Consider the following 13,066-nt stretch of genomic DNA (forward strand, 5'->3'; position numbering starts at 1 on the left):
GTGTGGGGGGGGGGGGTGGTTGCGGAGAGAGGGGATGGGTTTCTTTTTTTATTTTTATTTTTTATTTTTTTATTTTTTGTGTTGAGAAAAGGCAGCCACGTGGTAGATATGTGGCAGCCATGTCAGCACTTAATGGATCAATGGATAAAAAATGTAACGGATGTATTATTTTGAAATAAAATAATACTTAAGGTATGAAAGTGAAATGTTTTGAAGATATTGTAAGGAATTGAAATAGGCCCCAAACCTAAGGTATGAAAATGTAATTTATCCTAACTTTTTAATACACATATCTCATCATTTGCATAATGACACGTAATGTATCATCCTGTGTTCTAGTCCTGTTGAAAAATCTCTCCATATACGCAAGGTTTATTTGTGCCTATATTATTAGAATCGTATCTTGTAAAGAAAGAGAGAAAAAAGATTAGTATCCTGTGCTGCCAGGACCCTATCACTTTATATCCCAGGCCCCTTTCGCTTCATATCCCAAGACCTTTGTCACAACCTGAGTATGCATACCCTTAATGCATGTAGCTTCCTTTGCATCTACGTTCATCACATACCAACGAAGTAAAACCAAATCCTCTTGTTTCCTTCTGCCTAAACATCTCTAAAAAGTAGTTGCTTTCCCTTCCTGCCAACCTGCATGTGCCATCATTCTGCTTATCAAATGGTGTATGATACTGACAATGTAGCATATCACTTGTTTAATTTCATTGCTATATATGCAAGACATTTATAGCTCATGTGATCAAGACCACCTATCCCTATATTAGAGATCTTACGTTAAAACCTCGTCTCTTCGAGTAACCTAATTGTATCTTAAATAAGGCTTGGTTAATGGAGTCAATGGCACGGTTAGGAACTTGAGAGGGATGTGAGAAATTTCCATGTGAGCATAGAGATCCTAAGGATCCAGATTCTTATAAAACCCAAATCTTATCCCTTATGTAAAATGACCGACTTTTTTTTTTTAGTTGTGCATACTTTATTAGAATTATCACTACTTTTTGGTGCTGGGTTTCTGATGAGGATCCCACTCTCCGCTTAATTACCAGCTTACTCTTATCCCACCACTTAAAACTGGACCTATTCTTCCTCTCTCATTCCTCTCTCTCTCTCTCTCTCTCTCTCTCTCTCTCTCTCTCTCCAATCATATATATTAAGACCACACTAGTACTCTCTCTCTCTTATTCCATATCTTGTTGTTTTCTCTCATCAGAAAACTTATTCCTGCGATTTGGTTAATTGGGATGAGAGAACTGGTAACTAGTTAGCCAGCTTTCTACAGACATGAGAAGAAGACTTCATCCTTGCCCTGCAAGCAGATGTTGGACCAAAAAAGGCTCTGCAGGTATGCCAATTAATTTGTTTAGTTTAATAAATTTGCAATCATTTTATAGACTTCAAATTTAGTGTGAATTTGATATGTAGGGTGAGATCAACCCACTTCAACTAGATTATGCTCAATACACAGCGGGACTTTAGGATTCAGTAAAAGGATGAAGCAATTAAGCACAGAATAATCAGAAATTAGATTTTTTTTTTTTTTTCAAGCTTTTCAAGACATTCTTTTTGGCTTGTTTTATTAACACTGTGAATACACACACATACTTAATCCACTCCACATTTACTTTTCTATTAAAATTATTTTAAGACACGCACATACTTTCTCACGATACTTTCACACTCCACGCTCTCAACATACAGCCCAAATTTTCTACATATGCTTCATACTTTTCACATCTTACGTGCAAATACAAATTATATATAGACTTTTTAGCGAAAATGGTCTTTGAGATTTACATAACTTCTCACTTTGGTCCCTAAGACTTGAAATCAACAGAAGTGATCCCTGAGATTGTTCATCAACAATCATTTTAGTCATTCCATGAAAAATCTCCATTAAATAAGAATAAATGAAAATAATATCCTCCATTTTTTGTCAAATCATTTTGGTATATTGTTTGTTAAATTGAGGGTATTTTTATCATTTTGATCCTTATTTAACATGTTTTTTTTTTTTGTAAAAGAACGAAAATGATTGATAATGGACAATCTCAAGGACCACTTCTATTGATTTCAAATCTTAGGGACTAAAATGAAGAATTATGCAAATTTTAGGGATCATTTTGGCAAAAAAGCGATATATATATATCTATATATATATATATATATATTTTTTTTTTTTTACACCCCACATTCACCTCTTGAGATTTTTGTGATCAAATATGACCAGGGTTTATTAGGGGTGTGATTCTCATCACCAACAATACTTTTTCAAGGAATATCATTCATAACGCAGCTATAGGTGTGCCGAAGTCATTGAAATCATTAATACAAGGAAAAATATGAAGTCTTACATCATGTGAAGTTTCCGAAACATCGACTTCATGTTCCATTCATCAAAAATAATTTTTTTTTCAATCAACGTGTTTGTAGTTTCATTATTTAGGGTTTGTTCTATAATAAAGGGTGAGAGTAGTTTTGAAAAAGATAAATAATCTTGAGATATACACACCAAAAAGGTTATTTGGGGTATATTTAGATTTTTTTTAAACCTTATGAAGTCTGAATTGTCATAACATATTAGGATATAGAAGTCATTTACTATTAAACTTTAATGTGAGATGTATTCAACATTATGGATCCAAATAGAAAAAGCTTTATTTTTTTTTCTGGTGACACTAGATTTAAGATTTTTAATCGTCACCTTTCTTTTCATCATTGTTGAGATTAGATATCGTTTCATATAGTGTAATATTCTCATGCTACTTGGACACAATCAAACAATGGAATATTAGATATGACTCCTTGTATTGATGTGTGTGAAATATTACGATATATAAGATGATATAAATCCCTATTTAGATAAGAATCTTGCATTAATTACAATTGGATGCATGACTCGTTTGGACAGTGTTTTCTTAAAAATGCTTTTAGCACTTCCAAACGAACTACAAAGATGAATCCGATTAATTTCCTTTAATTTAATAACACCATTTTGTGATCGTATATTTTGATTCCTCAAAAGCAATTCCTATGTTTATGACTCCAGCAGCAATCACTCTGTTACCTAGGGTTCGATACACATCCATAAATAATATGTAAGGTTTTACGCTTTTGTAACAATAACTAGTGTAGGCTAAGTTTCATACTTTGTGATATTTTTCATTAATTTTCAACGCCATATACTATAGTTCTACAATGCTTACCGTAGAAAACTTTAATACTTCATACGCCATTTTGTATTTGTATATAACCAATTAGTAACTTTATACGGCGCAACCATTAATTTGGGCCTATTCCTTTTTTTCATGTCCTCATTCATAGACTATTTTTACAAAGGTCACTAAAATTAGAGATCGTTTATCCCTTTAATCATTATTGTGAATATTTCATGATTTATCGAAAACACTGTGTTCATCTATTTTGCAAAACTATATTATGATATTTATATTGCTCTATTTCATATAGGGTGCGCCTTCCTCTAGTTTGGTTAGAAAAGCTCCTTAAAAGGTTAGTTTTTTCGACTCCTTCCTGTAAAACTAAAACAAGAGATAGAATTTTCCAATTAGAAGCCCACCTAAACAACAACACCATGATCCAATGGTCCACACGATACATTCTGGGTTCGACTTCTTGATAGGTAAGTGGAAACCCAAACATATAGATCCAAAAGCATACAAATCTATATCTAGAACTAAAACCAGGCGTAGAGGCACCAGATAGTAAGAGAACAAAATGCATTTATCAACTGGAAAGAATTAAAACTCTTCAAATCGTAACAGGAATACAAGGCAAGTAATTTGTAATCCAAAACTACAGAGAGCAAGATGGCCGAGTTTACAATCTGTGAGAGAGAGAGAGAGAGAGAGAATTTAGATTATCCTTCTATAAACTTTTTTCCTGTAATTTTAACACCTTTTTACCATTTGCACCTGTTTTTGCGTATCTTTTTAACTTTTTACTTGCATTGGACCCAGGCACTTCATCTTTCACCACTTTCACATTCACTTCCCCACCATAAGCTTTTCAACTGAATAACCTGTTAAGCCTCTCTCTCCATTTCAATACTTTCTTTGTGCACCCGTTTCTCTCTCAAACAATAAACACTCCATTTACACTTAAGGTTCTTCAACCAATTTCGGGGAACAGGATGAAACGGCCTCAGCCACTGTGAGGAAGATTCTGTCTTCGCCGATCAAAGTTGAAACGTGGGATGCGTGAATCTTATCAATCACCAGCGGTCCGGGGTTTGCGAGAACAAGCTGCACGTTAAGGTTGGAGGTAAGACAAGTTCATGTCACATACAATGTCAGTTTATTTTGTTAACTGAAGTAGAGAATGACGTAGGATGATTTCGCGTGTGTGTAATTTACCTGAATGTCTCTCTTTTGGAGACTCCTGTGCAACTCTTCCAAGGCATGAATTCCACTGGTGTCGATGTCAGTCACAGCTGCAACAAACACAAGACACCATGAGAAATGAATTTAGATAACCGAGAGTAATGAATCAGCCTATCAGCATTTGGTTTAAAAGATCAGAAAACTGCTTACGTGACATTTCAACGATCAAAAACTGAATGCTTGGTAGGTAGGCTTCTTTCAACTGTTCTTCTTCATCCACCAACCATCTCAATATCCTGCAAGGAAGTTGAACTTGAGTACCGCGAAAGATAAAAATAGTATGCCTAAGCAGATTGTAAAACATCAATGTCAGCCCATTTCTAGGTTCCTTTCATGATGAGGCCATATAGAGTACTAGAACTAACATATGACTTGTATACCCTATGCTGCACATTTCAAGTAACGAAACCTTTAATAAGTCGAAAGAAACAGCTTAGTTTGGCAATGTAAGGCAAGCCGAAGTTTTCTGTTTATAGATTTTTCGGTCCTCAGTCACCCCTTTTTTTATTGCATCTTTAAGAATAACCACGAAAATCTAAGCGAACCAAGCATAAACTAGAGAGCATATGTACCTCTCCTTAATGTAATTGGAGTTGGAGAAGTAAATTGCAGAGTCAACTCTCACAATCATAACCCCTGGAACCTTAGTTGCTTCTGGATATTGTTGGATGTTTCTGTATACATTAGTCCCAGGAATCTTCCCGAGTATGGCAGTCCGCGGTCTGGTAACTTGTAAGAGGATTTTAGCAAAGGATATTGAGACCTGGACAGAAACAATTGTTAACTTAGATAGCTGATCTCTATATTATAGTTTTCGAATACAAGGCAGTTAACAATAGATTTATTTACCGCGATTAAGAGGCCGATCTCAACAGATACAAAGATAACACCAAAGAAGGCTCCCAAGCAAGCAACAAAGTCAAATTTGTCAATCTTCCATATAAGGATTGCTGCTTGGAAGTCCATTAGGTTGATCACAGCAGATATAATGATGGCAGCAAGAATGGCATTCGGGGTGTACTTAAAAAGAGGTGTGATGAATTGCAAGGTTAGGAAAACAACGATGGACATCACAATATTAGAGACTGCAGTTTGGCATCCGGCAAAGTAATTCACTGCCGAGCGAGAGAAGGAACCTGCAAATATAAGAGCATTCAATCAGTTCCATGTCCTTCGTCACGTGTCCTCTAGATGCAAGGTTCAAGGTTTTTAAGCATGCTCATTGCTTAACCTTAGAGTATCAACAAACTACGTTCGCTAGATTTGTATTATTTTGACAAATTTCTATGCACTTTATCTACAATCCATCTTCAACGGTTTTACTTGTCAAACTTTTGCGGTGAAAACATGGTCCATGCCTGCTAGAAGCCTAGAACACTCGGCCCTTATCATGCACAAATAAACATTCGTAACTATTAGTGTGTGTAATTCATAATTTATTTGGTATCTTTCTCACCTGTCGCAACATAGCAGGAAGTCATTGAGCCGACAATATTCATGGTTCCTAGAGCCACCATTTCTTTGTTTCCGTCTATCTGGTAGTCCTTCATGGAAGCAAAAGTTCTTCCAATTGCTATAGCTTCCTGATAATTCACACCAATAAGAAACAGGGTTTAAGATACAAGAAATGATATCAAATTTTTTTCTTGGCAGGAAATGGGCTCGGAGATGCTCACCGTCAATGCTACCATTCCAGCTACAACGCCAATCTTGAAACCCTTTGCAAGATAGTGACCAGTGAAAAATATTTCATCTACAGATGGAGGATTGATTCCTTTTTCAATATGTCTCACCTACATGCATAGAGAAACCGTAAGTACTCTTTCTTGTAACTGAAATCAACGTTCTTCTGAAGTACCATTTATAATACAGGGGACTTACAATTGCAACCCCATCCTTTTCTGCATGAGTTATGTACACGAAAAAAGTGGACAGGATAACAGATATCAGTGGGGCGATTGCTGGAACCCAGAAGAGATTCTTCTTCTTCTTTCCCTGCTCCCCAGAACATGTGAAAATCAGACAAGAACTAACAAGCAGATTGTATTAGGCGAATTGAAGTAAAGCTTGGGGATTCTTACAATATATTTGGCAAGCAAGAGAAACGATAAGAATGATACTCCGATGACTATTGTCTGCCAGTTCCACTGCAAAATTTTGTAATACAGGGATCAGTAACTTGATGTTGCAGTCAGTGAAAGAAAAAATTTTGATGTTTCCGATTTTAACCCTAAATAGAGCCTACCCCATGATGAGCTGAGCGAAATACTGATTGCATTACAGATATAATATCAGACTTCTTGGTGAAATTGTTTATTCCAAGAAAACCCTTAAGCTGTTGGAGAGCAATTGTGATGGCAGCTCCACCCATAAAGCCAACAATGGCAGCATGAGATAGGAAATCAATCAAGAATCCCAGCCTGGTAACAAAAATAGAACAAGTATAGTATTACGACTGAGAGGCCTTTAGAGACAGATAGAATGAGAGTTTAAGGTAAAAAAATGTAAGATGTAATCAAGCTAAAGTACCTCAAAATCCCAAGGGTGGCTTGGGTGATGCCTGCAAAGAAGGTAGCTGTGAAGGCCAGGCGCCGGTAATCATCTGGGTTTTTAACATGGTCAATCTCATCCTGAAGAAGTGTACCCAGCAGGAGCGACACCACAGCGACAGGTCCGATGGCTATATCTCTTGAGCTGCCCATGATCGCATAGATCAATGGTGGAACAAAGCTTGAATCTGTAAAGGTTTTGAAAAGCAAAGGAGAAGTCTCACAACAACATCCAAGGAAAGCAGGTACAATAAAGGAAGGTGTGTTCTAGAGTAGCATAGAAATACTTACACAATCCATACTGGGGAGCCAAGTTTGCAAGTTTTGCATATCCAATGTCCTGATTTTCCAGTTGAGAAAATCATCAGATCTATGGAACCGGAAAATGACAGAAATTAGCTAAGTTGCAATAGATTAAGCTGCCAATTTACCTGAGGAATGCAAAGACTAGCAATAGTCAGTCCGGCAATTAGATCCCCCCGAAACTTCAATAGATTATAGTCTCTCCCCCATTCAAATACGGGGAAAATGGCCTGCACGCCGAGGATGAACTTTCGTGACTTAGGTTGATGCTTGAAGGGCCGTAGAGGATCATCTGAAAAGAATGTTTCTTTCAAAGTGTTTGAGAATTCCTTGAAAAAGTTCTGCTTTGGGGGAACTCCAACTTTGTGAATGTATGGCGCGCCCTGTGAATGATTGCGCGAAGATGACAAGCTTCGGGAGTCCATGTCTTTGGCTTCGAGGTCCTCGTTTGAATGAACTGAAGCCATGGATAATCAGTTCACCTGTAATGCAAGAAACAGAAAAAGAAATGATGAACGGGCATAACAGAGTAGTGACTCTTATATTACGAACAAAGTGATAGCGAAAGAGTGCAATGGCCTGCAATATACAAGTAGAATCAGTTTCTAGTGGCATGCAGAAGTGTTTTTTTGCCAACTAGTCCAATGGAATATTGTTTTGATGTCAGTTCATGCAAATATCTTAAAGAATCGAAGACTCAAAAGAAGTCACAAGAGATGTAACTTTTTAGGCAAAAGTGATAGTTACAGAAGAGACTGAAGCTAACCTAATGATAAAAGGATGCCGGAGAAGGCTCTTCGCAGACAGTTGTTTTTTAATGTAGACAGGGCTTACGAGACTGCTGAAGGAAGCTGAAATGCTCTTCCTTATATAAGCACTTAAAAAGTAATTGTGGGCAGACTTTTCAAGCTGCCCAAAAAAAGAATTAAGGAGTGAATGCGGATCACTTACACATCAAATACATAATTAGTAATAAGTCAACAAAGTTTAACAAAAAAGTCAACCCCAACCCGCCACAAATTGATTATTAAATTGCTGGAGATTGATGTAAGCAAACAGATCATCATCCCTTCCATAATTGTACAGCGTAGAATTATAAAATGTATTAGAAAATGATGTTAAGACTTTTTTTTTTCTTTAACAAACGATATTATCTACACTAAGGGGAGGGGGTGGGCTTAGCCTCACAATGAGCTAGCAATAATGTGGTTCAAATTTGCCTTTGGCGAGAATTGAACCTAAGACCTCTCACTTACAAGTGAAGAGAAATATCACTAGACCATAGTACTAGACCGTAGTACAAATGATGTTTGACTTGAGCACAGATGGGCAGCAACTAGAAAAACCAGAAGCATAAATCCACTTTAATTATTTAATTCAGGCCTTATTTTTCAACCCTAAGTCCCTCACAAACAGCAAATGCAAGTCCTGAAGTAGATGTCTTCAAGTTTTAACCGGTGACTTCAGTGAAAAGAAGAAAAAATGGAATCAAATTCTTTATGGTCCATTTGAAGCAAACCCTAGTTCTCTAACTTACTTTTCAACTACTATTTGAGAACTTTGTGACCACAATGGATTCGATTTGAGTCATTGACTGACCTAAAACAAATGAACAAGACAGAAAGAAGGGATGGAGGGAGGGCAAAAAAGGGTCTACTTCATTGAAACTAGAGGCAAACTTGTCGATCAAATAGGTAATGTTTTTTGTGCTGTATTCTTCTTCTTCACAGTGTTGATTGATTGGTGCTGATATGAAACGAACAACAGAAGCAGAAGCATCGAAGAGGCTTTTAACTTTTAAAAACTAGTGTCACAAGAGAAAATGTGCTTTTGTTCCAAACAAAAAAAGGGGATTAAAAGTTGTAACCCTACTTTATTTCTAATTCTGCAGAAAAGTTCAAGAATCAATTATGCCACTTTAGAATTCCTTAAAATTCCACTTGACCGATTCGATTGAACTGCAATTATCCTTAAACTATTTGGTTTTAAGAATAACATCACCCCAATCAAACAATCCCACTCCTTAATCAAAATCTTACGGGAAATACACGCGGATGGAACTGGTTACAAACTTTTAACAAAAAATGAACCCGAGTGATACTAACACGTCAACAAAAGGGCATTAAACCAGGGTTATAAACGGATTACCGTCAAATTTACATATAACCAGTTCTATTTGTGAGTATTTCCCAATCAGATACATGGTTTCACCTCCATTGGTCTAAGAAAAAGCATGCATAACAAATCGGTGAAGAATAAAAATCACAACCAATGGATGATATATATGAAAGAAAGACTACCTCACCTCCTACATATGCTTCTCATGCAAGCCACTGAAAGTGGGAGCAAGAATTTACACCAAAACCAAAGGTTCTTCCCTTCTGGAAATAATAAAAATCCACTCAAGCGCCAAACTCCTGTTGCAAAAGGGCAAAAAGAACCAAAAGATTAATAAAATAATGCAGAAAAAATGGGGAAAAACGAATAAAAAAAAACCAGATTAAATATGCACGAATAGGCAAGACCCAGCAAAAGAGTTTGCACCTTCTCTTTCCCACACTCAATGGTCGTCATGTTTCTGGGAAAAAGAAAATATCCAATTTATAAAATAAAAAAAAATAAAAAAGAGGGGCAACCCTTGAAGAAGCAGAGATGAAAAGGGCTAAATTTTTGTCTAGGTACAATGAATCCCAAAAAACCAATGAGTCCCCCAAATATGAAACTAAAAACCCAATAAAATAGAGACCTGTTTGGTTGCTGAGAAAATTAAGTAACCATCACCCCGTGTCAGTAAAGTACCAAACTTGAACAGGCAGGCTGAAGGTCAGCGAGAATCTTCGACAATTTATAGAAAAATTTAGAAATCACATTCACAAAAATATCGACGCCCAACTCACATCCACTCAATTCTTCGATAGCATTATTATTAAAATTTTAGAAAGATTTTAGAAAAATTTAGTCATTCATCTTTTCAGATTTTTCTTCTTTTTTTTCTTGTGATGTGATGGTTTTGTTGAATTTTCGACATCACATAAATTGTCAAAGATTGAATGTTACGGTAGGTCACATATAAATAACATAAGGTTGGCAAAAGAGTTTACAACTTTTCATTTGGTATTATGTTTTAATGATATTTTTTTTCACTTATAAGTAAAAATAAGATTCTAAACAACGTTAATCGGACGACATGTTGGAAATAAAAGTTCAAATAATCACAAGTATGTATTAATTTATAAAATATCTTTTAAAAATCATATAAATTTATTTTGAATTTAAAGAGAAATGAAAATATCAAATATGTGGGTATGAAAAGAAAAGTGGAACATTGAGCCGCATAAAGATGCAACATCACCTTGACAATCTATGTTTTTTTAATGAGAAAAAAATCAATAGCACCCGATGTTATGGACTGACAGCCTTTTGCTTTTAGAAAAGTCAAGCAACTTATGCTAGCTATCCAAACTTGAGTGGACAGAAATTAAAAAAAAAAAAGGTTTAATTAAATAGTTTGAGAGTGGTCAGGTGGATGTGGAAGGAAGAGAGATAAATTAATTTTCTCTCATCTTCTTCCTCTTTGCAAGAACACAGACCAGAAGCTCAGGAAGTTCAGAAAAACCAAAACACAACTGATTTGCATTCATCCTTTCTCAAATTCGAAAAAAAAAAATTGAAATTCCCAGACCACCTAGGCCACCCAGTCGCCTGCCTAGGCCACCAAAGGGCCACTCAGATCGCCTCGACACCCACCTAATCCATGTCCTGATTTTGCTCCTGATTTGTCATTGTAATCTCAAAAACTAAAAATAAAAAAAATTATGTTGAAGGATTTTGAATCTTATACTCGACCGATTTTTGCCATAATTCTATACATCCTCACTCGTGGAAGAAAAATTTAAATATAACTTAAGCTTGCACTAAAACATGTGGCTACAATCTAAATCGACAATGACTCGTATTCTAAAAATAATAAAATACACGTTGTCTTGTGTACGCAGTTGATACACTGTTTAAATTGTATGGTTGGTTTTTGTTCACACCGCCGTAACGCCGTTTACATATGGTCTTGTTACAGAAATGCCCCGCTTCCCCAACGACTCCACGTGCAAAAAAGCAGGAGAAAGAAGGGACATGCTTGGCTATCTATGGTCGTTGGCTTTTTCCGTCCAAATTCAACTCCCTGCATTTGTTTCTCTTGTTAAAGTGAGGGGGTGGGGGCCCACGGAAAATGAACAGGGACGTGTATTGGGCCAGGTTCGAGATGTCGCATATTGAACGTGGATTTTGCCAGTAATTGACGATGAACAGTCTGGATTTGGATTAATCATGATTAAACGACTAAACTAGTGCACGAAATAGCAGCTTATGTCTCAAAGGTTGATGGTAACTATAAATGAGATTGTATAAGTTGTGTACTTTTTTTCAATATTCTTACAAAAGATGTAATCTTATCACTGTAGTCACACAATATTAGAAAGAAGAATAATTGTATTTAACATTTGAGATTAATTTATTTTGTGTTAGAATAGGTCGCTAAAGGTTGTGTAATTCATGTTCGATGTCAAGTTAAAGGGGTTCCCGTATATACATATATATATATATATGTATATATGTATCTTGTTTTGGAATAGTTATCGCCTGAAGAGTTTGCAGTTGCATGTATAATTATATCGATTACAATGAGAGTGTGATACTACATGCTGAAGATTGTGTTATTTATGATCGTTGTCAAATTAATGGTGTGACTCATAGTCTTTACTTATAAATTTGATGGCGAAGCAACTGTCGTTGGAAGAACTTGCATGTATGATTTCTGATGTGCTATATCGATATATATAAGGACGTGATATTACATTTGTTTTGTTTTTATCTAATTACACTACATTAGTACCTATAGCATTTTCAGATGGCAACATCCTTCTTTCCCTTTTTGGTACGATTTCAGTTGTTAATTCTGATTAATTTGAGTTTTCTTATTAGACGACATCTTTATGGACTTTATCGGAGGTTCATTATCTGCCAAAGTGCATTGATATTTGAAGTATTTTGACTGAAGTAATCGTCTAAAATAATTCCGTGGTTAGAGAAAATGAAAGACAAACATAAAGAAATCATCTAAAATAATTTATGAAGAATATAAATTCAATTTTGTGAATTATTAGTAAAAATAGACCAATTGTGTGAGCTATTATTTAATATACCTAGATTGTAAATGTCTTACTTATAACGTATACCACATTTTTTTTTTTTGTTGTTATTATAGATAAATTGTTTTCATTTTTCCATATTATGGATTTTTTTGCTTGTAATTTAACTTTTTCAGAATTAGTTGTATTCGTTTATTTTTTAAATATGTTTCTTTTGTAGTTTTTATATGCATTTTACAAGCAACTGGACTAAATCTGAAAATGGCATTTGTTTTCGGACCTGAATCTATTTGCATCTATATTTTTTCATTCCACCACCAACAAAAAAAAGACTAATTACATTTCACGCGGTTCAGGTTGGAGTAATTATTAAAATGGACCATGAAATTTCAATTTTCTCTTTTTACATCATAAGATAATGAAATTGTAATAATTTATGCTTTTAGTTAGATTGATTGTGTGATATTTCATTGAATTGAAGACACAGCAAGCATATAACCTTTAAATAGACTAACATATAAACCACTTTACGCAAATTAAATTGACCAAAAAAAAAACATCAATTTAATATTTTCCAAATAGGCGGTTAATATACTATCTCCTTGGTCCATGCCTCATGAAAGTTCAAATGGGAGAGTTCAGAAAATTCATTGTCTAC

The 13,066-nt window shown here is 35.3% G+C and overlaps 1 protein-coding gene and 1 long non-coding RNA gene across 10 annotated transcripts; one reads left to right on the forward strand and one right to left on the reverse strand.

Moving 5' to 3' along the window:
* Nucleotides 1-890: 890 nt before the first annotated feature.
* Nucleotides 891-6,318, forward strand: LOC125475910. Of its 2 annotated transcripts, none has more exons than XR_007257274.1 (2): nucleotides 891-1,357; nucleotides 6,066-6,318. It is a non-coding gene; the product is annotated as an uncharacterized LOC125475910 (long non-coding RNA). The 2 variants fall into 2 exon arrangements; XR_007257275.1 differs by lacking the exon at nucleotides 891-1,357 and adding an exon at nucleotides 4,156-4,293.
* Nucleotides 3,736-10,253, reverse strand: LOC103937320 (sulfate transporter 1.3). Of its 8 annotated transcripts, XM_048581298.1 has the most exons (17): nucleotides 10,011-10,252; nucleotides 9,809-9,842; nucleotides 9,565-9,681; nucleotides 8,031-8,173; nucleotides 7,393-7,746; nucleotides 7,253-7,301; nucleotides 6,942-7,149; nucleotides 6,658-6,832; nucleotides 6,494-6,559; nucleotides 6,294-6,407; nucleotides 6,089-6,205; nucleotides 5,869-5,995; nucleotides 5,262-5,548; nucleotides 4,985-5,175; nucleotides 4,563-4,648; nucleotides 4,386-4,462; nucleotides 3,736-4,274 (listed from the first exon to the last, which is right to left on the reverse strand). In XM_048581298.1, the coding sequence occupies exons 5-17, from the start codon at nucleotides 7,729-7,731 to the stop codon at nucleotides 4,131-4,133; spliced, it is 1,980 nt and encodes a 659-aa protein (XP_048437255.1). In that variant the 5' UTR covers nucleotides 7,732-7,746; nucleotides 8,031-8,173; nucleotides 9,565-9,681; nucleotides 9,809-9,842; nucleotides 10,011-10,252; the 3' UTR covers nucleotides 3,736-4,130. The 8 variants fall into 8 exon arrangements, with proteins under 8 accessions (XP_048437255.1, XP_048437258.1, XP_048437257.1 ...); XM_048581301.1 differs by lacking the exon at nucleotides 9,809-9,842 and having other exon boundaries at nucleotides 9,570-9,681; XM_048581300.1 differs by lacking the exon at nucleotides 9,809-9,842.
* Nucleotides 10,254-13,066: the final 2,813 nt, after the last annotated feature.

Source organism: the organism of the source record quoted next, unplaced genomic scaffold, assembly GCF_019419815.1.
Source record: "Pyrus x bretschneideri cultivar Hongxiangsu unplaced genomic scaffold, Pyrus_bretschneideri_v1 Contig17, whole genome shotgun sequence".
NCBI lineage: Eukaryota > Viridiplantae > Streptophyta > Magnoliopsida > Rosales > Rosaceae > Pyrus > Pyrus x bretschneideri.

What these genes read in the sequence shown, in the direction of transcription:
- LOC103937320 (XM_048581304.1), bottom strand. Translation starts at nt 7,731, where the DNA reads ATGGCTTCAGTTCATTCAAACGAGGACCTCGAAGCCAAAGACATGGAC. An exon ending in GCCACCCTTGGGATTTTGAG is followed by an intron (nt 6,833 to 6,941) that starts GTACTTTAGCTT and finishes TTTTGTTACCAG; the next exon opens with GCTGGGATTCTTGATTGATT. An exon ending in TCCAAAAGAGAGACATTCAG is followed by an intron (nt 4,275 to 4,385) that starts GTAAATTACACA and finishes CTTAACGTGCAG; the next exon opens with CTTGTTCTCGCAAACCCCGG.